Source organism: Maniola hyperantus, chromosome 3, assembly GCF_902806685.2.
Source record: "Maniola hyperantus chromosome 3, iAphHyp1.2, whole genome shotgun sequence".
NCBI lineage: Eukaryota > Metazoa > Arthropoda > Insecta > Lepidoptera > Nymphalidae > Maniola > Maniola hyperantus.
Window position 1 is genome coordinate 7,769,794 of NC_048538.1, and position 22,608 is coordinate 7,792,401.

The following is a 22,608-nucleotide window of genomic DNA, read 5'->3' on the forward strand; positions in this document are numbered from 1 at the left end:
CAAGTTACAACAACAAGTTTTGTCAACAAGTTTCTTAAACAAGTTTCCGCAACAAGTTTAAACAACAAGTTTCGTCTCCTGGGGCCACTACAGAGCTAAGCATGGCTACGGGAACATGTTGATAAGGGTAGGCAAAAAATATTACCATTTATAATTATTTAAAAAACCGACTTCCAAAACCACTACAAAGTAGAAAATAACTTTTTTTTCTACTACACGAGTATGAATGTTGAAGTCTCGCGAGCTTCAGTTTCTTTTATTATGCTCGCCCGACTTCTACCATTTGGCTGATAGAGGGGCGGGGGGGGACACTTGACTCTAATAAAAATTTGCACTTTAAAACATCATATTTTACAAATGGATCCAGAAATCGAAAAATAGTAGGGGAGCTAGGCACCCTAATAAAAATATTTATCACAGTTTTATTTTATCACTTTGTCGGCGTGATTAATATTTATACCCATGCCAAATTACAGATTTCTAGCACTAATAGTCTCTGAGATTAACCGAGGACAGACGGACGGACAGATGGATGGATATGGCGAAACTATAAGGGTTCCTTGTTTACTACGGAACCCTAAAACGTGGTGATTATATACTCTTTGCTAATAGTTGCATTTGCACACTGGACAGCCAGGCATCAGCCTTTGCGAGAAAAATGAAATTTTTTTCCGCACATCGTCTGGCAACACTCAGTGTCAATGGTCAAAAGTCGTTGTCATTGTCAAATGTGAATGTCAAGTGTCAATCAATGTCAATGTGTAGGTATGTGTTGAGATGAGATGGCATTGCTAGATTTGCTAGGAAATTATTGATGGAAATTAGAATTTGGAGAAACTTGCCGGTAATTTAAATAAACAAATGTTTCGCTTATCACAATAGTTGTGTAAAAAAATGTACTAAGAGTTTTATGTGACCACTCCAGATTATTTATATTGTGATTGTTTATGTAATAGCATTAAAATCGCAAAGGAAATGTCTCTGATTTTAACTTTTTCCCTAATAAGCTTTTGCTTATATCAAAGTGCTACCGGTTTGGGGGAAATTATATACGCAATAAACGCAGGTGGACCAGCTCACACCGATATATACGGTATACATTATGAGAAGGATCCCTTGCAGGGGAGAGTGGGCACAGCTTCGGACTACGGGAAGCAGCTCGTTATGATTGGAAGAGTCAATTCTAAGGACGAAATATTATATCAGACTGAACGATATCACCACAGTACTTTCGGTTATGACATTCCAGCTAACAAAGATGGTGATTATGTATTAGTTCTAAAGTTTAGTGAGGTGTACTTCAATGCACCCAACATGAAAGTGTTCGACGTAGTTCTTAATGGAGATCATACCATTGTAGCTGATTTAGACATTTTTGACAAAGTGGGACGTGGGGTAGCTCACGATGAGTATGTACCTTATTCTATTAAGAATGGTAAACTTTATTACAATGATGAAGAATCGGACATAAGAGGTGGAAAAATTAAAGTCGAATTTATTAAAGGCTATAGAGATAATCCAAAGATTAATGCATTGTACGTTGTAAGAGGAACAATTGATGAAGTTCCTAAGTTACCACCCATAGTGTGGCCCGAAGCAGATCCTGAGGAGCCTAGAGAAGAAGTGGAGGAGAAGAGTACACAATCTCGACGTGCAAGTGGACCTAAACAACCTGACCCTTATTCTTTGGATGATAGCTCCGTGCTCATCCCTGTCTTCATCACCATTGGTGCTTTCATACCACTATTGTTTTGCCTTTGCAAATTATAAATTTTATTTAACTTTGGAAAAAATGCTAACAGTCAATAGTCAAACAAAAGATTTTCACATTGACTTTATAAGCAAAATGCTTTCACCCATGCTTTTAGGTAGATATGAACATCTTTCTATAAATTAATTAAGGAAGTGTCTAGACATTTAAAGGAATTGAATCTATTAGTTTAGGATCAAATTATAAAAGCTAATAACTTGCAGTAAAAATTATTTTATCAAACTAGAGCTTATAGCAAGATGTTTTTTTATTATTAAACTAGCTTATGCTCGCGACTTCGTCCGCGTGGACTACACAAATTACAAACCCCTATTTCACTCCCTTAAGGGTTGAATTTTCAAAAATCCTTTCTAAGCGGATGCCTACGTCATAATAGCTATCTGCATGCCAAATTTCAGCCCGATCCATCCAGTAGTTTGAGCTGTGCGTTGATAGATCAGTCAGTCAGTCAATCAGTCAGTCACCTTTTCCTTTTATATATTTAGACAATCGGTTGTGACCGTCTAGACATTTCCATCAATTAATCATTTTCATTGTACGGTACTGAATATACATGTAATAAATAAACAAGTACAAATTATGACAAAATTACACTTTCTTGATTACGATTGTTAATATTTCCACTGAGTGTTTTTGACTGATCTAATTTATGTCTGTCATATGCTGTATGTCTTAAATTTTTGTAAATTATAGCTTTGTTTTTTTAATTTCATTTTGTATTTTTATTTACGAACAGCCAAATACTGAAACAATAAACTCTGGTGTTAAGCAATTGTTTTTAATATTTTGCTGTATTTACAAAATGTCATAATACAGATAATAATACTAATGATGTTCTTAAACAGGTTCAGTACTCGGCCGTAAATTATAAAATTATTACAATGTTTCCTAAACTATTTAAGCTCAAGCCTAATAGTACAAAATCATGAAAAATTGCTGGTGCCCGTCCCATATAGGATAATATATACTTCTAGCTTACTTGGGGTAAGAGCATGCCAAAGATCTCTTAGATTCATGATAAGGTTTATAAAGATTCCTTTTTATAAGCCTTACACTTGTTACATTTATTATAAATCTTAAAAATATGTTCTATCTCTATACAGTACCCGGTCGGAAATATTGTACATCAGCCTTTAGAAAGAGATAGAAGTTACGTAGAGCGTTGACTCTGTCATTGAGACCGATAAAATGTCACATAGGTATGAGTGACAGAGACAACGCTCTACAAAGCCGAAATCTCATTCGGTTGATGTACAATATATCTTGCCGGCTACTGTAATTCATTAAGTTCACTTAACTGCGATATTGTGGCTAATTCTCTAGTACGCAACCTCTAAATGAAACTAAAATGACACGTCTAAATCTATTGCTATCCCTGTCATAATGTTTCTTGCGGAAAAGGGTAGCACTAGATTTAGACCTGTTATTTTAGTTTAGTTTAGAGATTGTGTACAACAGAATCGGCCCCATTGTATTATGTTTTTCCATGCATTTATAAACAATACAATACAACAAGTACAGCGAATAGAAATCAGGTAGCATCAATAAAATTATTCTGTTTTTATTAAAAATCTGTATTCTTAAAATAGTCCAGTTTTAAATAGTGTTGCCTGCTAAGGAAACCTCCATAGCAGAAATCAGTATAGTGTTTTACACACCAAGCCGCCGCGGCGCGCCGGGCCGGCGCTTTTTTCGAAACGGTTGTGCCGCCCGATCGGGCTACCCGGCGGGTTGCGCTCCACTCCCTCAAATTCCCGCCAGCTTTCACAGAGTATCACTAACTGCAAGACTCGTTAGCAAAGTTGTTCCGATTTGGGACGTCATATAGTCTCCGAGCTAACCTGCCGAGTTAGCCCCGCTGAACCCGCGGCTTGGTGTGTAAAGTGCTTTAACACATAGAATTGGCATGATGAGATGTCAAAAATAAATTATTTCATAGGAACTATTAAGAATTGGAAGCCCATCTAGTCTTCCAAAATTCGTATAATCCACGTCCACTGTTAGTTTTAAGTTTGCCATTTTAAATTGTTGATTTAACTAAAAAAGTACGAAAATTACAGTTAAAACATTTTAAGAGAGATCCATTTATCAAATACCTATTCCAGGCACAGATAGACCATCTATTTTTTTAATTTGCCGCCATTTTCCCGCGTTAAATTCCTACATTTCGACAGACTATTAATTTTGTTTGTAGATTACAATTCTAGCATTCAACTTGAATAGAGAACATTCGACCATTAGATAAATAGGTACTTAAATCATGTCTCTACCCTAAAATTATTTACGAATATATTATAAGCACTATTCTTTGCAGATGCACATAATATTATGTAAATAAATTATTTGAAACTTGATTTGTTTTTACTGTCATGTCTAAAATGCTAAAACCTGGATTAATTTTCAAATTAACAACTACTGCTTACTGGTAAAGTGGCAAATTATTATTTCGCGCGAAATAAAATGCGCTAGGTAGGTATCTATAGTACGCGACAGGTCAAGATGGCAATTGGGGTATGAGGCGGCAGGACGCCCCTCACACCCGCGGGGGGTGTGCAGGGCGTCCTCACCTCGATTGCTATCTCGACCTGTCGCGCTCTATTCGTGCCTATCAGCACAAGATATAATAGTACTATGCTATCAGTGAGTTCATAGGTAAGTTGTTACTTTTATCATAAGTATTAAGTAGGTAGGCATTAGGTACTTAATGCATACTAATTAATCTGCGCACTTAATATTATAATTAGGTAAGTATCTACGCGAAGTATTATCTGTCCGTCATGAACTTTAAATAAACTACCTATTCCTTTTCACGGCCCATCCGTTTACGGTCGAAATTAATAATAATAATCAATGTAGGTATCAGTCGAATAAATATATTCGTAATCTGTCCCTAGCGACGAAAACGATACATTTTATGATCACAACATTTCTAAGTAACCTATCGAGAGATTGTAGATAACATTGATTAATTATTATTATTATATTATCAATTTCGACCGTTATTTTTTTATTCAGATACAAGGTAGCCCTTGACTGCATTCTCACCTGGTGGTAAGTGATGATGCAATCTAAGATGGATGCGGGCTAACTTGGAAGGGAATGCCAATTTTTATTAATTATAAACCATACCCCTTTGTTTTAGCGTTAAAAGACTCACACCCGGCTTTACTGACGCGTGTTTAGTCGACGTTTTCTACATGACATCGTACCGGAATGCTAAATCGCTTGGTGGTAGGTACGGCTTTGCCGGTAGGGTGGTAACTAGCCACGGCCGAAGCCTCCCACCAGTCCAGACCAGAAATTTGGAAATTATTAGATTCCAAGCCCCTGCCGGAAATCAAACCCGTGACCTCCCACTAACAAGACCACTGCGCCAAGGAGATCGTCAGAAACTATGTTAACTAAATTAGTAACGGTACAGAGACAGCGTGCATCCTGGAGACGGACATAAGCTATTTTTAGGATTCCGTACCTCAAAAGGTAAATAGAAACCCTTATAGCATCACTTCGTTGTCAAAACCCATAGGGTACTTCCAGTGGCGTGCACAGGGTTTAAAGCCAGGGTAGGCACTAGTTAAATAGGAGCCTGTTCACTGGCAGGTCATAATGAAAAATATGCATTGAGCTATTACAACTGGGGTAAGCAGTGCATTTATGCCTCTATGACCTGCACGCCACTGGGTACTTCCCGTTGACCTAGAATCATGAAATTTGGCTGATAGGTAAGTATACCTATGATTCTAGGTCAACGGGATTTCTCGACAGACGGACAGACAGACAACGAAGTGATCCTATAAGGGTTTGTTTGTGAACGAAGGTCTTACAGCACAAGTTAACGAAAAAATCCGAAAAACGTGAATTTGTGGTTACACCAAAAATAATGTGTTCATGAACAAATAATTAGTATTTCCAAAGTAAGATAACTACTTATATCAAGTGGAGGTATCATATGGGTTTTACCAGTAAATTCTAAAACAGATTTTTATTTATTCTTATGCATAGCTTTTTGATTTATCATGCAAAATGTCGAAAAAAATACCCGTGTACAGAATCCTCGGTGCGCGAGTCTGACAAGTACTTGGCCGATCTTTATTCTGGGAAGTCAAAGAGTTCCCACGGGATTTTTGAACATCATAACCCAGGAGGGATGAGCTAATTCGGTGCCAACTCCAAAGTCGATCACCTATCCATTTATCGACTTGAGTCAAAGTTGCTTACCTATCCATTTTAAGTAGATATCATAACTTGGTGTTGCTGAGTGCGTCTGTCTGTGGTATCACGAAACTGTTGGGCATTTGTGAGACCTATGCCCACAGTCACGGCTTGACCTACAATGTCAAGAAGAGTGAATGCATGGTCTTTCAGGCCAGGGGAAAAACACTTCCTCCCACTGTACCACCTATAAAGCTGTATGAGACTCCACTAAAGAGAGTGGAGCAGTTTAAATACCTGGGGCATGTTATATCCTCTGACCTGAAAGACGATGCAGATATAGAGAGAGAACGCAGGGCGTTGTCTGTTAGGGCGAACATGATCGTCCGCAGGTTTGCTCGTTGTTCTGTAGCCGTCAAAATCACTCTTTTCAGAGCATATTGCACCTCCTTCTACACGAGCAGCCTGTGGATCGATTACACGCAAAAGCAGTACAATGCCCTGCGTGTACAATATAATAATGCATTCAGGATGCTGATGGGGCTGCCCAGATTCTGCAGCGCGTCAGGGATGTTCGCCGAGGCGCATGTAGACTGTTTTTATACTACTATGCGAAAGCGGTGCACATCCCTGTTGCGTAGAGTCCGGTCCAGCCCCAATGGCCTCCTGAAGGTATTTTCTGACAGGATCGACTGCCAGTACTTGAATCACTGTTGTATGATTCACGTGCTGGCAAATCGATCCTGTCCTAATTTAAATAGTTATAGATTTTTTACTAACAAATAGGTTTAAGTTTCGTGTAATTACTAACACTAATATTTATAATTACTAACAATTAGGTTTAAGTTTTGTGTAATTACTAACACCAATATGATCCTTGTTGGTCGAAATAAAAACATTTTATTTTTTTTATTTTTTTATTTATAACTGCGAAAGTGTCTGTATACTGTTGCCTTTTCACGATTCAACAAGTAACAACTTAATCGGCACAGAAATGGCTTGCATACTGGAGACAATAATTATTAAACCGGAAAAGCAGAGTTCCTGACGAATTTATAAAAACCTGAATCCCCGCGCGGGGACAAGGTCGAGATCAGCTAGTTTAGTCAATAGGAAAGAAAAATGGAAACTAAATTTTATGCTAAATTCATTTATTGTAGGTATATTGCAGTCTTAAACATTAGCATCACTTGTTGGTACGAACTAACTACGACCACTTTAAAATGTTGTTCAGTAGATAGGTAGGATAAATTTAGGAGTTTTCATTACTCTTGTTTTCTCTTCTTAGTTTCAATTTTTGAGATAATTTAACCAGTCTTAATAACCTGTAAAGTAAAACATAGTATTAGCTCAACAAACGTAAAAAAAAACTACTTGTCATGCGTAAGAAATTATTTTTCACGTGCCATTTTTACTTTATCTGTCAATTATCATGTCAAAAGTACGGAACATTAACTTTTGACATGATAATTGACAGATATTTGACTTATACTTAGAGTTCATTAGAGTTAAAATGAGGCGTGAAAGTCATTTTGTACGGCCTATAGGCTATACCTACAAATAGGTACCTAAGCAACAAGTCGTACCTGTACCTAATTAAAAAAATGATTTCGAATGTTTTTAAAAACATGTTTGTGACTGGGTGGTGACTAAAATGGTTAACACCCACTAAGATTTTGGTCTCTATCATTTGTATGGAATTACGTAACAGAGAGAGTGTTATACTAACTTCTTTCCGCGGATAGAGTAGGTACCTATACTCTATACGTTTTGAACTTTGAAGCGCACACCACCCGCATCACACACTATGTCCTCCGCCTTTCTCGTCCACCTACTTCCTTTAATTTTTTTAAGGTCGTCGGTCCAACGGACAGGCGGTCTCCAGTCCAGACTCCACGCGTGTGCCTCAATAGCAATCGGTTCTGAGACAGACATACTCGTAGCTTACCCACTGCCATGCCATTGCCATTTCAGCTTGTTAAATTGTCTAGTCCAAATTAGTGTCTAATACTTTAGTTGGACAACGGATACTTATTAAGTGAATCAAATTATTTATTTTACTTACGCATTTTCAGTAGTGTTCATTTTGAGTTGACATTGCCCTTTTTTATTCAAAACGTATCCTTTTCTACAGTTTTTACGGGTAGGGCCATGAGTGGGCGGAACAGTTACGTCCTTAACCGTCCCAATATTATGTTCAGATGTGATGTGAGGATAAGTTCTCACAGTCGTGGTACTGTCATCTTTATCTGGAGCGCCAGTAGCAGCAGTGAATAAAGTCGTCAATTCATTATTGACCGGCGCAACTGTGTGTTCTTGTAGCACCGTTGTAGAATTATTACTTGTGGAAATATCTTCTGTAACAATTCGCTCGGTCGTAGTTGTTGCACTTGTACCGTTAAATGGTTTCGGCGTTGTGCGATTCTGTGGTTTTATTGTTAATTCTGAATAATCGTAAGCGTAGTCATAATCCTGAAAACAAAATATTATCATTCGTTTTATGGTATAAAATAGGTAGAACTAGCAAAACTGACTGACCGGGCCCTATTCTATAAAGTATCAGTAGATCTAAGATTTTCATTTTATTTGGATTTGGTGGAGATTCTACATATGGGTTTTTCACTCATCATCATCATCATCATCAGCCTAATTGTATTGAATTTAAGTACTTACCTACTTTAACTTTGTTAAAACAAGAATTGAGAAAATCTGAGTTTTAAATAAAATTAGTAAGTATGCCTTCTTATCTAGGTCTTAAATTATAGGTAGGTATGGGTACTTAATTGTGGTGAAAAGAGCTAAGCCTAAAAAATACACTATATAAGAAAACGTATCTCACCACATATTCTTCTTTGTCGCCTTTCAGAATGGCATAAATTTGCACATCCTTAAGGTCGACCTGGACATTAACATCTCCTGTTTGCCGCTGGTCATATTGTGACAAATCTGCATAGCTCGATACGAGAACACAAAGGAGGTTTATTATGACAAACATATCGGAAACCTGTTGATACTGAATTTGTAATAACTCCGTTCCGATCGAGTCCCGCGAACTTGCGCAACTGGCCGGGCCGTATTGCCTGCCGCCCTGCGAGCTTTGTGGTCCAAGTTATTTCCATCAACATAACAGTTAATTCAAGTAACCGTGAGAAGGTCGATAGCCTCCGCTAGTGCATTGCGTCGTCGGATTGCGTAAAGATCGCAAACGGTTTGTAAAACTACTACGGTAAAATAAACAATCAATAGCCACGTACTACCTACCTAGGTACCTACTTATTTGTTAAACCCAAACTTACCTATCTCTTCTTAGTTTTCAATAATCTTAGGTTATAGGGTTATAGATTCAATGTACTCTGTGGGTTATAGGTCTACAGATAGGTACGTCTATATTTTATTTTTTATACCTATTGAGAAAGTAGGTATAGTACGCGACAGGTAGAGATGCCAATCGGAGTGGGGACACCCCGCACAGACGCATAGCCCCGCGCTGACGGGGTATCCCCCCGCCTCATACCCCTATTGGCACCTCGACCTGCTGCGAACTGTAGGTAGTAGCCTACCTACCTACTAACTTTCTTACAAGTGGGCAAGAGGTATACCTAGTCCCCGAAGGGTTGAGATGGCAATCGGGGTATGAGCCGGGGGACACCCCGCACGTCACCCGCGCTTGCTCGCACCGGGTTAGCGCGGGGGCTAAGTGGGCGCGCGGGGCGTTCCCTCCACGATTGCCATTTCAACCTGTCGCGTACTAAAAAAAATAACGGGCCGAATTGGGAACCACCTCCTTTTTGGAAGTCGGTTAAAAAAGCTATGTTTTGTAATTTTATTGTTTTTGTGCTTCACTAAGAATGCGTATACTTACTCCATGCATGCGTTTAGCTACTCCGTAGAAATGCGCACGGTTACCCGCAATAAAATGCAAGTTAAGTGTGAACGCATTTCGAATTTCTCTCTTTATTTGTTGCAAAAATAAAGAGTGATCATCGATATAAATGACAAGATATGCCCAAGCGAACAAAACTTGTTCACTTTAATTTTTACGATAGTAAGTATTTTCACCATTTCCACCTTGACTTGTAGGTATAGATAATTCAATCCATGATGACGCGCCCCACTCTTTGTCCCAATCGGTTACAATGCAAATGTTCTACATACAGTACCTAGAGTGTGCGTCCTATCGTAAGTCGACCCGTAACGCCCGCGCCCCGATCAGCGATGTGGACACACGCACAAGAAGATAAATTTAGGTAAAGATCACTCTCCGCGCCAGTGGTTTCACCGCACGAAAAATAATGGGGCGCGTCTTCGTGGATTGAACTATCTATACTTCAAGGAAATTTCTACATAATTTTTAAATACATTCAGCGAAATGCGCAGCATTCGAACCTACGTCTCTCTGACCGCTAGGCCACGGTTCACTTGCTACAGTGCCGATATTTCTTTTATGTTTTTTCATTCAGTACTGAAGCGACTGTTAATGCCATGATAATAATATTTAACAACCTCTGTGAACACCTATTTCTACCAAAACTTGTTTAAATAATGGCATCCTGAAAACCAAAAACCCCAGCTACTATAACAATGTTACCCGTTCCTACTGTTTGCTGTTTTTCATTTTTGTTCGTAGTTGTTTGACACTTGAATGTTGTTTAGGCCTTAAAAGACTGATATCCAGGGCCGTAAAATAAATAATAAAAAATGTATGTTGTTGTTTTTACGGCTCTGGGTTCTAGCCCTTTTGAGCCTATTGAATGTTTGAATGTTGATTGTTGACAGAACATCACAGAATAGTTAGTGTGAGTCAAGCGATAAGCGAAATGTTTTTGCACTTTATTTACAAATTATTTGATAACATTTTGTTGCTTTTCCGTCTTAAAGAAAACGAATACTAATTTTCAGAGTTTAATTTAGCCATTTTTAAATCTTTTACTGGATATTTCATAACTATTGTCTCGTAAGAAATGATAAAATTTTGGAAAAGCGCAGGTTTGTTATTGTAACTGTTATTATTTTATACAGTATATTTTTATGTAATTATAGATTTATTTTACTTTTAATATCATTTCTAGCAAAAGGTAAAACTGGCTGCCCCGTCCGCCCACCTGAAGGAATAGAAAACAGGCAAATCAAACTGGATATTGAAGGAAGCAATGACGTTGATGGTAAATATTTCCTCATACAGATTCATATTAAATTCCTAAGTTTTCAGTTCTCTTTTAATTAGATAATTACAATATTATTTTCAGACAAATCGGACATTTTTGAGAAAAAATCAAAATTATCTATTAGTTTACATGACATACTTATAGGGAAAACAGCAGTTAAATATTTTACAATGTATATGGAAAATATTGGCAAACAATATCTTATTAAGTGCTGGATGGAATTAGAGAATTTCAGGTTTCAACTATCTGGTGAAAACAACAAACACAAAGAAACTACTCACTCAAAAATAAGTTATACGAAAAGTTTTGATGATGAACCAAACAATATTCAACAGAACTGTGAAAATTTTATGATAAAAAAATTTGGTTGGAGAGCAAGTACCAGTAACTTAAGAAAAGCCAACAGTAAATGTTCAGTAAATTCCTGTGGGAATTTATTTCAACATTTAGATAATAATTGTGATTGCTGTGATGATAAAAAAAATATTTTACTGAAAAAGCCATAGACTTGTTTAAGAAGTATGTGGCTTTGGAAGCACCATATCAGATAGATTTATCAGATGATCTAAGAAAAACAGTTATATCAGATATATGTCAACCTGAAGGTCAAATAACTGGAGACTGTTTTAAGCCTGTTCAAGACATTTTATATGACCAAATAGATAAAAACTATTTTCTAGGATTTCAAAACAGTCCCCTCTATATCAAATCACAGATAGATATATTGACTGGTGGATGTATTAATCTAAAGGATATACTTTATAATGATACAATATTATTTTATTTCACAGAATTTTTAGAACAAGAGTCATGTAGTAATTTGCTTGAATTTTTAATATCCATTATGAACTATAGAGACAATATGATCAGGGGCAATACACCTAACCTTCAACAAGCTCAAGGTGATGCTATTGTGCTCTATGATAAATATTTTTCTCTTCAAGCCACAAACCCTATAGGTTTTCCCACCGAAATTCGATTAAAAGTTGAAAGTGATATTTGTAGTGAACCTATAGCCACCTGTTTTGATACACCTTATATCATTGTATATAGAACCCTTAGTAATTATGTCAAAACATTCTTAGGCTCAGAATTGTATTATAATTACCTATCTGAAATGATTAAATCAGTTGATCAGAGATGGTCTCCTAACTGCAAATCTCATTCAGACTGCAGCAGCGAATTTAGCATAAGCACACAAAATACTCTTTTAGCCACAGGCGATCCTCAATTCCGAAAAAAGCGTAACTACTCTGTACCTGATATGACAATTGATTCGAATCAACTGTACAATGCAGATGCTTTATGGCAAAGAAAGAAGCATGATGGCCTAAGTCTTGGCAGAATCAACAGTTTGGGAAGGTTTGAATCAAAATTTGAACCAGATCCTGACAAAAAAGAGAGATCTATGTTAAAGAAAATGGTGAGTAAATTTGTAGCAACAAACACATCAAAAGTTGAAGAGGAAATGGCATGGCAAATCGCTCATATGATTGTTAAAGATGTCACAGATCTAACCATGGCTCCCCCTGAAAATGACAATGTATGATTATTATAAGTATGTGATAATAAATTGTTTAAAAGGATATATTTTGTAAATAATGTTATAAATGTATAGATAGTATATAAGAAAATATATTAAACCTTAAATTAAATGCCTGTAGTATTATTTTTACTGTAGAGAAAGTGTACTTTACCTATTCTTAATTAACTCTTCATTTAACTTTATTAATATTCTGTCTGTTTTATTTAATTACTAGCTGGTCTTACCGGCACATACATGATACATGATATATGCCTATGCCTATGCTATTTCTGGATAAAGTAGCTTTCTAAAAGTGAAATAATTATCAAAATTAGTTCAGTAGTTTCAGAGTATATTGATTACAAACCAACTCTTTATAATATTCATATAAATGAATATGTATTTGCGACAGGTTGAGATGGCAATTGGGGTAGGAGCTGGGCAGACTCCCAGCACGCTAACCCACACGGGGCGTTCCTACCCAGATTGACATCTTGACCTATTGCGTACTATATGTTTTAAAGTGAATTTAACTTTGACACTAATATTACTACGAATATACCCAATCAGGTTTAATCAATAATAATTTATCTCAAAATATTTGGGATAAAACTTACAAAGTAAAAATCCAATATCAATGCAAATTTTTATTACAAAATGTATAAAAAGTATAAAACTTAATAAATTACATGGTAGCATAATTATTGTTTATGGCAGGAGGTATTGGCGACAGTGGCAAGCGCGGTGGTTCTGAACCAAGTAGTGGTGATTGCTCATCATGAAAGGAAAAGCTTTTTTGTAAGTTAGGCAATGAAAATCTCTGTCGCCTTACATCAGGGTTCCATTTTCTGTATACTAAAGCATTCAACAAAGCCTGCATTGGATTTAATAAAGCCTGAAACCACAAAGCAATTATTTATAATTCTCAATCTCTTTTTCTTAAATCTGCATGTCACATATTTATATTTTCAAACAACATTGAAGATACAGGCCTGGCAATAATATCTGTGTATAATAATAACTTAATATATTTTGTTCCTTTACGTAATAATAATATTATATTGTTTAAATATGGAGAAATGTATATATTACTTACCATTATATACCATATGGAGATTATGACTTTAACTGGCATGTTAAACCACATGGTCCATAGCAAGAATCCATTTATAAGATTTGGTACCCAACATACATAAAAAACAGCATTTATAAGGAAGAACTTTAATCTCAGTGTGTCCACAACTCTCCGTTCTTTGCTTGTGAACTGCAATACAATAATAAAATATATTTGACTAAAATTTAATTAATTAACATCTTTTTGATAGTTATAACCAGTATGTATGCAGGTTTTATTATTTTGATACTGGCAATTCATTTTTGCCAATCAGGTCTTCCACTAAAAGATTGAAGCACCTAAACTAAAATTACTTATTATTTATAAATATACCAACAAATAAAACATAAATTCAAAAATGGTTAGAGTACCTGAGCTAATGGGAGTGCTACAGCCATTTCAATCTTCTTACTTGCCATAACATAAACAATAGGGTTCACTATCATAACTACAGCAATGGGCAAGTATGTCACACAATAATTTGGCAGAATTCTTAAGAAAGCAGTTGAAATGGAAGATATATTATGACAGCTGAAAAATAAACATTTGAAATATTTTTACACCTTGTCTGCCCATATTCACACAACACAAATTAATTATTTCATTTCATTTACTTTGATTTTTAGCAGAGTAATGAAATTTCTAGTACTAGCGCATGAAGACGACTCTGCAATATATTAGGAACATCTCTTTTCACCATAATTAATTATTATATATCATTTTCTTTGCCAACTTAATGGTAAAAGTAAAACATTCTTTATTGTAAGACATAGAAAAATAAAGTAATTATTATAAGGTAGTAAGTTGTTCAACAGACAGCCTTATCGCTAAAACAGTGATCTCTTCCAAGCAAACCTTAGGGTATAGGATACAATAAATAAAGTAAGAGGTAGGGAGCTAAATAAATAAAGTAAAAGTTTTAATACACAAAAATATGTGTACAAAAAATAATAGAACAAAATGGTAAAGCATTAAATAAATACATATTAGATGTACTTACGTTGCATTAGGTATATAAAGTATAGATAATCCAATGCTAGTGGTAGCTGCAGGTACTCCCCAAGCCAAAGAGTGATAAAGTACAGGACGAGAATCAATACCTTTTATAGAATGCCAGGTATCAATTGCATAAAATAATGTCCAAAACCAAGTTGCTGTATAGAAATACTGTGTCCAAGCCTTGAAAAGAAATTAAATAATAGTCAAGATTTGTAGCATAAAATATAAATTTTTCATAACAAGATAATGAAACAAACTTAACTTACTGATATTATACTGCAAAACAAAACACTAACATCATCATTAGGCATGGGCATAATACTCTTGTACTGCAACCATAAAGATGATCTTATTAGAACACCTAAAATGTTAAAAATATCAATTAATCAATTATATTTTAAGGCTATACATATTATATCTAACTTGAATTCAGTATGTAATAGTAATTATCAGGAAAATGAAATATTAAAAAGAGAATATTATTATAGGTATAGTTACATAACTGAGAAGGCTCCTGTGGCAGTGGTGGGGTCACAAGTTGACATATCACTGAGCTCTCTCATCACATCATCACACCCCTCTGGCACCGCTTCACTACCACAGCAATCTACTCAGTTATGGGTTGTCTGTAGTTCCAAACGTGGTAACATAAAGAACATGTGCGCCCTAGTGTAAGTTTTTGAGTTAACATAAACTGAGTGTGTATGAGTCATGTAGTATGGATGGAAAAGAGATGGAAAGTTTTCTGTCGCTTTCCCATCCATACTAAATGACATTTACTAACAGTTAATGTTAACATAACTTACACTGCAGATGTGAAAAAAACGAATTTATAGAAAGGTTTTTTACCAAGTGAAGCCATTAAATCTGCAACAGCCAACCAGACAATGATGTGTCGCCCTCTAGTAGAAGAAAGGCTTTGTAGTCTGTATGTGTTTTTAGATATGCTTCGAGGAAAGATCTGTATGAGTAATAAATAAGTACTTATTATTGGTAAAACTTTATTCTAAGTTTTAACCAGTCCGTAAATAACCAAAAGTAAATTTTTCATTAATGAATCTAGATTTGTGTGACTTTTAATCACCTGATAATTTACAAATATGTATTTGTTTATTCTGGCAAAAGGTGCTCAGTAAGAAAACTCTTCATTGAAATTAAAATATGGTAAGTACTAAGTGCTTAATTCTCACCTGATATAAGGAACCAAGGATTCCAATTGTTGAAGACACTAAACATACTGTATTATAAGATTCAGTATTGAATTCATCCATAATTTTAATTGCCAGATCTTCATTATTGCCGGTGTGGTGGCAGCAAAACGTTTGTATAGTGGGATCAGACATTTTTGAAAATAATCGTCTGCTGGTACTTAAGTGGTATTGTTGAAGTGCACAGCGAAGTCAAAACTTCTACTATTATTAGTTAAGGTAAAAGGTCACGGACCATTATATTTGAAGCATTTTATCACATATTTACAATACATGGTGCGAAACAAACACGAAGCTTAAAATGAATGAATATGTTATCGTTTAATTAGATTATTTTAATATAAAATAATCATTTTCAAGTAGGTAATATTTGAGTTAAAGATGATCAAGATACCTATCTACACAAAAATTATTTATTATGATTTTTAATTAGATTTGAAAAAGAAATAAATTCTAAATCAAATGGCAACCACAACATCACACAACATGACCACCACAGAAAATGACAGCTGTGATTTTATTTGTGACTTCTTGTATTGGCTCTGGATTCTAGCTCCCAAACTCTTTAACCGACTTCAAAAAAAGGAGGAGGTTCTCAATTGGTCAGAATATTTTTTTTTACAAAAGAAATGGGTAACATTGCTATAGTAGCGTTTAAAATTATTCCTTTGCTAAAGTAGCTATAGAAGTTGCCATATAAGCTTCTGACTTCGTACTTTACAAAATCGGTCATATGCGAGTTAAACTCACACACGGAGAGTTCCGTAACATCAAAACACCTACCGTCCATCCGTCCGTACGTCTGTCTGTGGTCTATCACCACAGACTGTAACTCATAAACCGTAATATTTGAGAGTTGACATTTTCACAGAATGTGTTACCACTATATTGCCTGTACTCTGTGTTGCCAACCCTACTGTTTTAACAGTAGATTTACTGTTTTTGTCTTGACATCCCTGTTTTCTGTTTTAGTTCGAATTTCTACTGTTTTTAAGTGATGGATCCGAATTTCGAAATGTAAAAAAAAAATCCAAATCAATCCAACAAACATGTCAAACCGGAATAGCGTTTTAGAGCAAGCAATGAAGATAGTTTTAAGCTACTTGAGACTGGCAAAGTGCATTGTGCTGACATGGCACTGGAAAAAGCCATATATTAAGAGAAGAAGAAGAAGATAGTTTTTGTATCTGTCGGTTACGCGCCTTTTTACAATTATTGTGAATTTGAAATCAATCGCTAGCGGGACCGTACCATATACCTATGATTTTAATAAAAAAAATGATTCAGAAAACGTTGAAGACCGCGAAATTGAAAATTTTAATAATGAGTTATCCGGATAATTATCTGGATGTATTAGTGCGGACTAATATTATAAATGCGAAAGTGTGTCTGGCTGCTGGCTTTTCACGGCCCAACCGTTCAACCGATTGTGATGAAATTTGGTACAGAGTTAGCTTATATCCCGGGGAAGGACATAGGCTACTTTTTATCCCGGAAAATCAAAGAGTTCCCACGGGATTTTTCAAAAACCGAAATCCACGCGGACGAAGTCGCGGGTATCATCTAGTTTGTAATAAAATTAATAATTTTGATTAAATCTTTGCATTTTGATTTTATTTACTTTATAATTCCCAGAAATTCCTTAAATAAAGGCAATTTGCGGTAAATCTGATAGTATCAATTCTACACTGAGAAAAGGATTTCTTTGGATTGATAAATAAATCCTATTTTCTAATATCCCTTTGTAGAAGCTTCTTTGAGACAAATAAATATTTGCAAATTAATTGCTGTTTGGTCTCAAATAATTTTTTTTACTATTAAAATAGTCCTTTTTAAATACTCAAAATATTTATTAAAAATTTAATAAGTATTTATTAATATTTAATAAATATTTATTAATATTTAATAAATATTTATTAATATTTAATGAATATTATGTTTACAAATATGCTGATAGAGGGATCCAGATACGTAAAAACTCAGATGACACTTTTTCTTCTATCAGTGTGTGGTCAGTGTATGAACTATTGATGATTAAACGAAAGTTGACCTAAGTGAAGTTCTATCATAACGAATGTTATGTCGGGCAGTAGATTTGATGTTTTGAAAAAACTATTTTACTGTTTTCTGCTGTTTTTTTAAGTTCCATTTGCTGCTTTTTGCTTTCCCGAGGTTGGCAACACTGCCTGTACTGTACTGTATTGCCACTATAACAACAAATAGTGAGAATTTCAATTTATAAAAATTAAATATCAGCACTCAGACTTTTAAAAAAGTGAGTAAGTAATGATTTTACTTAGGTACTAACTTTTTTAAACCTTTAGCCTTTAGCAGATGTTACCTTCCTATAAATTGGTCGTCGGCACAAACTAGCAGATGTACCTACAATCTAGTGTACGTACGTTAATTAATAGTACACACTAACACTATTCCACACATTTTGTTTCTCAGAAAATAAGTAAGATCTGGCGGACCTGGGCTCTTGCTCTAAAAGAGGAAAGTCCATACGTGCGAAGCAGGGGCGGGTCAACTAATTAATAATAACTAAGTAGGAGTTAGGACCGAGCGATAATAAGACAAAATCATTCAGGGAATATAATTATTATTTTATTTTTATAAATGAATTATTAATGACTCTACAGTAAATAAATATAGCTGTAATAGGTATTACCTAAACATAATTCAAGACCTAAATTTTATAACAAAATGATGATTTCAGGTTTGCATAATATGTTCAGTAGTATGAAGCGGAATAACAGTTAAGTTGTGCTTTACACTAAAACAAGGATTGATCGGATCACGAATTTCCCCTTCTTCCTGGGTACAATTAAAATCAATTTCTTCGTTTTTTGGGTTCTCGTCAGTTGTAGAAAATCGTAGGGCAGTCGGTTGATCGGAATAAATTAATGTATTGTTTTCGGGCACAGTTCCGTTTTCAATTTTCGTTGGATCATTATCAAGGATAACAGGCTCCGTAACGTTATTTTCAGCAGCTGTGTTCAGTAATACAGAACATGGAATAGTTGTCATGAATTCTTTACCAGTTTTCGTAACAACAGTTATAGTACATTTTGTTTTATCGTTTGTTTGATTGTTTACACTGACGTCTTTTACATCAGCGTCAGGAGTAAATGAAGTTGCAATTGAACAAGGTATGGCTAGGATTTCTGTAGCATTTCCATTATCTATTGTAAGTGTGCAATTAACCAAATCACCCAAAATGGGATCAACAGCGGGTGCAGTACCATTATCTGGAGCTACTGCTATAGGTTGACCTCGGTTATCATATATTACAGTATTGTGATGATTACCAGTCGATCTAGCTAAATTCCATAAAGCTAAACCGGTCAAAACAGTTCCAATTCCCGCACCTGCAATACCCACTCCAGTTAAAGCACTTCCTGTGCGACCGACACTTCCAAAGCCCCTGCCGCTATTTGCGTAGTTTCCAAAATACCCAGGTGCTTGTGGACTGTAAGGTCCTGGTCCGCCATATCCTCCATAGCCGTGCCCACTCGAATACGGGGGTGGTGGCCCTTGAGAGTGAGGGTGATAGTTATAGCCATTTCCTCCACTAGAGTAAGGGGGTGGTGCCGCGTGGTTATAATTGTTACCAGTGTTTGCAGTAGGATAATTACCTGCGCCTTGTGGTTTATTGTAATTTGCCGTGTTTATGCCTTGATATGGAGGTGGAGCTGCATTGTGACCGGATAAGCCTTGCCCTTGTGGGTACCCGGCTCCGGAGCTTGAACTTCCTGACAGGCCATTTGACACTGGGTAGTGACTGTTTTGTTGCGATTGAGGCGCGGATTGTTGGACACTACTTCTTTGTACACTTTCTTGATAACTTGGTGGTTGTTTAGGTTGTGAACCGCCTGAGCTTGAACTTCCTGAAAGTCCATTTGACACTGGATATGAATGACCCGAATGACCGTTTTGTTGCGATTGCGGAGCAGATTGCTGTACAGGCACGTAGCTTTTTTGAATGCTTTCTTGATTGCTTGATGCTTGTTTGGGTTGGTTATTACCCGAGAGACCAGTATGGCTCGATGGATATGAATGAGCTTGAGTGTTTGGTTTTTGTGCGGGTTTTTCCTGCCACCCGAACAGAGACGGTTTTTGGGCAGACGGTTGAGGATAACTCAAGGATGTTGGTGCAGGCTGCTGGTTTGTTTTTCTACCGGAACTGCGACCAGAGCCTGAACTCCGACTGCGAGACAATTTCCTCGCACCAATATCACTCACTACGGCAAGAAGCACTAAGAAAGTTATAAGAATTTGCGTTTTCATCATTTTTACTATAAAGGTTTAAATGATATCGCCGTTAAAGTTCATCTCTCACTGTGGACTGTAACGTGTGTTTCTAGCAATTGTTCAGCGTAGTATGTTTCTAGAACGTAGCGTTGGTCGGTCACCCTATTAAACGTGATTATTGTAGGGAGGTCTACCTTTGCATGACGCGCGCAAACAAATTACTTTCGTAAAATCAATAGAGTTACTACGGAGCCAGTTTTCTAACATCAGAAATAGAAAGAGACCTTGATTTTTTTATACACTACGTACCTACCTACTGAAAATGTTTTGAATTCAACAGAATTACTTACACTTACGATGGTACTTACTTACATAGATACAAAGTAATATTAAATACTAGCTGATGCCCGCGACTTCGTCCGCGCGGAATTATGTTTTTAAAAATCCCGTGGGAACGCTTTGATTTTCCGGGATAAAAAGTAGCCTATGTCACTCTCCAGGTCTTTATCTATGCCCATGCAAAAAATCACGTCAATCTGTTGCACCGTTACGACGTGATTGAAGGACAAACCGACAAACCAACATACCAACAAACCAATAAAATAACAAACAAACACACTTTCGCATTTATAAGGGTACTGATAAGGGTACTCTTTCTCATTTGAAAAAAAAGTTTAGTTATTTATTTGCGCGAAAGTATCTGTTTGGTTATTTTTAAAACTTGATGTGAATCTTTACAAATTAATGATAATAAAATTATTATTTTTTATTGGAGGTAGGTACTTAAGTAGTTTAGTTTTTTTTTTTTTTTTTAATACAATAAAACTTAAAGCTAGCCTTATCTAATTACTATATAAATCATGACCGCGTGGAATGGTGCCAAGAATACTGGCTGCATTTCCGCGCTGGACAGCCAGGCTGATCCGCTGCGCAAAAAATGAGCCAGCCCTTCTGTCACCAGTTGAGGCTATTAATCGCGGTGAAATGTCTCGTAAAAAATTTTTAGCACTAAGACTCCATGGCCCCAGGGTCTCCACGGCAAACGGCACAAAAATGTAACTCTCTATAAGAGAGGCATACTTGCGCCGCTTGCCGTTTCAGCTGTTTCTGCTGCGGCTCCCGGTCTTGATGCTGTCTTCCTGATATGACACGGGGCCAATGTGTCAACGCAAGTTGCGTCCCACATTAGCGCCCGTCCCCGTTCCCAGGGAACCAGCGTCAATCCATCAGGTCTCTTGCCATCATCCCGACTAATCCCTGCCGGCTCAATGAGCGCAGGAATATTTATGGTGGCAAGAGCTCTTTTAATTGTATCGTTAAGAGAGCCATGCCTAAACAGCCTACCGGAGCTCCTTTGGCAAGAGAGTCCGTGGATTCCAAATTTATCAACCTCTTTTCCACAGTAGTTTAGTTAAATCGAAATCGTACTCATTCGATGTTATACGATATACTTATTGCAAGGAGGTCCTCTTAAAAGAACTAGTTTAAGTAGGTACGGGTAGGGTATGACCTTGAAAGTATTTTATCCTTCCGAGGCTTGGAACGATTATTTTCGGTGTTTAGATCGTGAACTGGATAATTATAGATACCTCTCTACACTCTACACTCTACTCTATACAATTACACTCTAATTTATTTATTTATTTACCATTAGCTTTTTTAGATTAAGTTCTTAAATCTCTCGATAAAACTTTTAGGTGTTGTTGGATGTAGGATGCTACATTACGTTGTTCTTATCAATAAAAGATATATTTTTGCTATCAATTTATCAATGCAAATTGCAAAGGCTCTGCTTCAAAAAAACGTTACCAGGGTTGATTGCAGCATCGATATCCCCGCCGTCCGAACTCCGAAGATACTGGCATGTGGATACTGTTGCTTCTTTGGATGACCAAACTAATTCTTTGTCCAAGGTAGATGAAAGCTCTCTTTACCAATTTCGAATTAGTATTCAAAATATGTGAGGTAAGTAGTAAGTATTTTTATTGGAGGTATGTAACTACTAAAAATACAAAATTTACCAATAGTACCACTGCAACTGAGTAACGGAAGTCTTACTTGCCCTTGTTACCGCTGTAAACATTGTGGATAAAAAGGATCATCCTTATGTCTTCGACATAAAGTTGTATTCCAAAGGCTATTTACGATATTTCAACAGCAAATTATCCAATTTTAAGTCACTCGAACACTCAATTGGTAAATTGAACAAGAATCCAGATGTCGAAGTAGTAAGTGAGTCAGTTCATATGAAATATTATAACACGAAGTCCGAACTGCTCAACCCTGTTGAAGCAGAGTACATGATGAAATAATAAGTATTATGAATTCCAAGCAATGATTCCAAGCATACACTTTGTTATTGAATTCCAAGTCCAAAATTTTCAATCCTCATACTAAGTTGTGTGGATTCAGATAGTTGT

At 36.2% G+C, this 22,608-nt stretch overlaps 5 protein-coding genes across 5 annotated transcripts; 2 read left to right on the top strand and 3 right to left on the bottom strand.

Annotated features, from left to right (window-relative positions):
- The first annotated feature begins 770 nt into the window (after positions 1 to 770).
- Positions 771 to 2,483, top strand: LOC117996626 (malectin-A). Its single transcript, XM_034984740.2, has one exon. It carries the CDS (start codon positions 976 to 978, stop codon positions 1,768 to 1,770), a length of 795 nt encoding a protein of 264 aa, XP_034840631.1. The 5' UTR covers positions 771 to 975; the 3' UTR covers positions 1,771 to 2,483.
- A 4,604-nt stretch (positions 2,484 to 7,087) lies between these two features.
- Positions 7,088 to 9,171, bottom strand: LOC117996629 (uncharacterized). Its single transcript, XM_034984743.2, has 3 exons — positions 8,763 to 9,171; positions 7,989 to 8,395; positions 7,088 to 7,248 (listed from the first exon to the last, which is right to left on the bottom strand). Exons 1-3 carry the CDS (start codon positions 8,916 to 8,918, stop codon positions 7,176 to 7,178), a joined length of 636 nt encoding a protein of 211 aa, XP_034840634.1. The 5' UTR covers positions 8,919 to 9,171; the 3' UTR covers positions 7,088 to 7,175.
- A 1,541-nt stretch (positions 9,172 to 10,712) lies between these two features.
- On the top strand, positions 10,713 to 12,743 carry pkaap (A-kinase anchoring protein pkaap). Its single transcript, XM_034984716.2, is given in 4 exon segments — positions 10,713 to 10,909; positions 10,993 to 11,085; positions 11,170 to 11,576; positions 11,579 to 12,743. Coding segments are annotated over 4 exon segments (1,584 nt in total). The 5' UTR covers positions 10,713 to 10,884; the 3' UTR covers positions 12,638 to 12,743.
- A 504-nt stretch (positions 12,744 to 13,247) lies between these two features.
- LOC117996624 (G-protein coupled receptor 143-like) lies at positions 13,248 to 16,443 on the bottom strand. Its single transcript, XM_034984737.2, has 7 exons — positions 15,917 to 16,443; positions 15,576 to 15,687; positions 14,993 to 15,087; positions 14,728 to 14,906; positions 14,099 to 14,258; positions 13,710 to 13,877; positions 13,248 to 13,508 (listed from the first exon to the last, which is right to left on the bottom strand). The coding sequence occupies exons 1-7, from the start codon at positions 16,067 to 16,069 to the stop codon at positions 13,299 to 13,301; spliced, it is 1,077 nt and encodes a 358-aa protein (XP_034840628.1). The 5' UTR covers positions 16,070 to 16,443; the 3' UTR covers positions 13,248 to 13,298.
- A 2,076-nt stretch (positions 16,444 to 18,519) lies between these two features.
- On the bottom strand, positions 18,520 to 20,425 carry LOC117996612 (RNA-binding protein FUS-like). The gene has a single exon (XM_034984717.2). It carries the CDS (start codon positions 20,225 to 20,227, stop codon positions 18,650 to 18,652), a length of 1,578 nt encoding a protein of 525 aa, XP_034840608.1. The 5' UTR covers positions 20,228 to 20,425; the 3' UTR covers positions 18,520 to 18,649.
- Between the last annotated feature and the right edge of the window lie 2,183 nt (positions 20,426 to 22,608).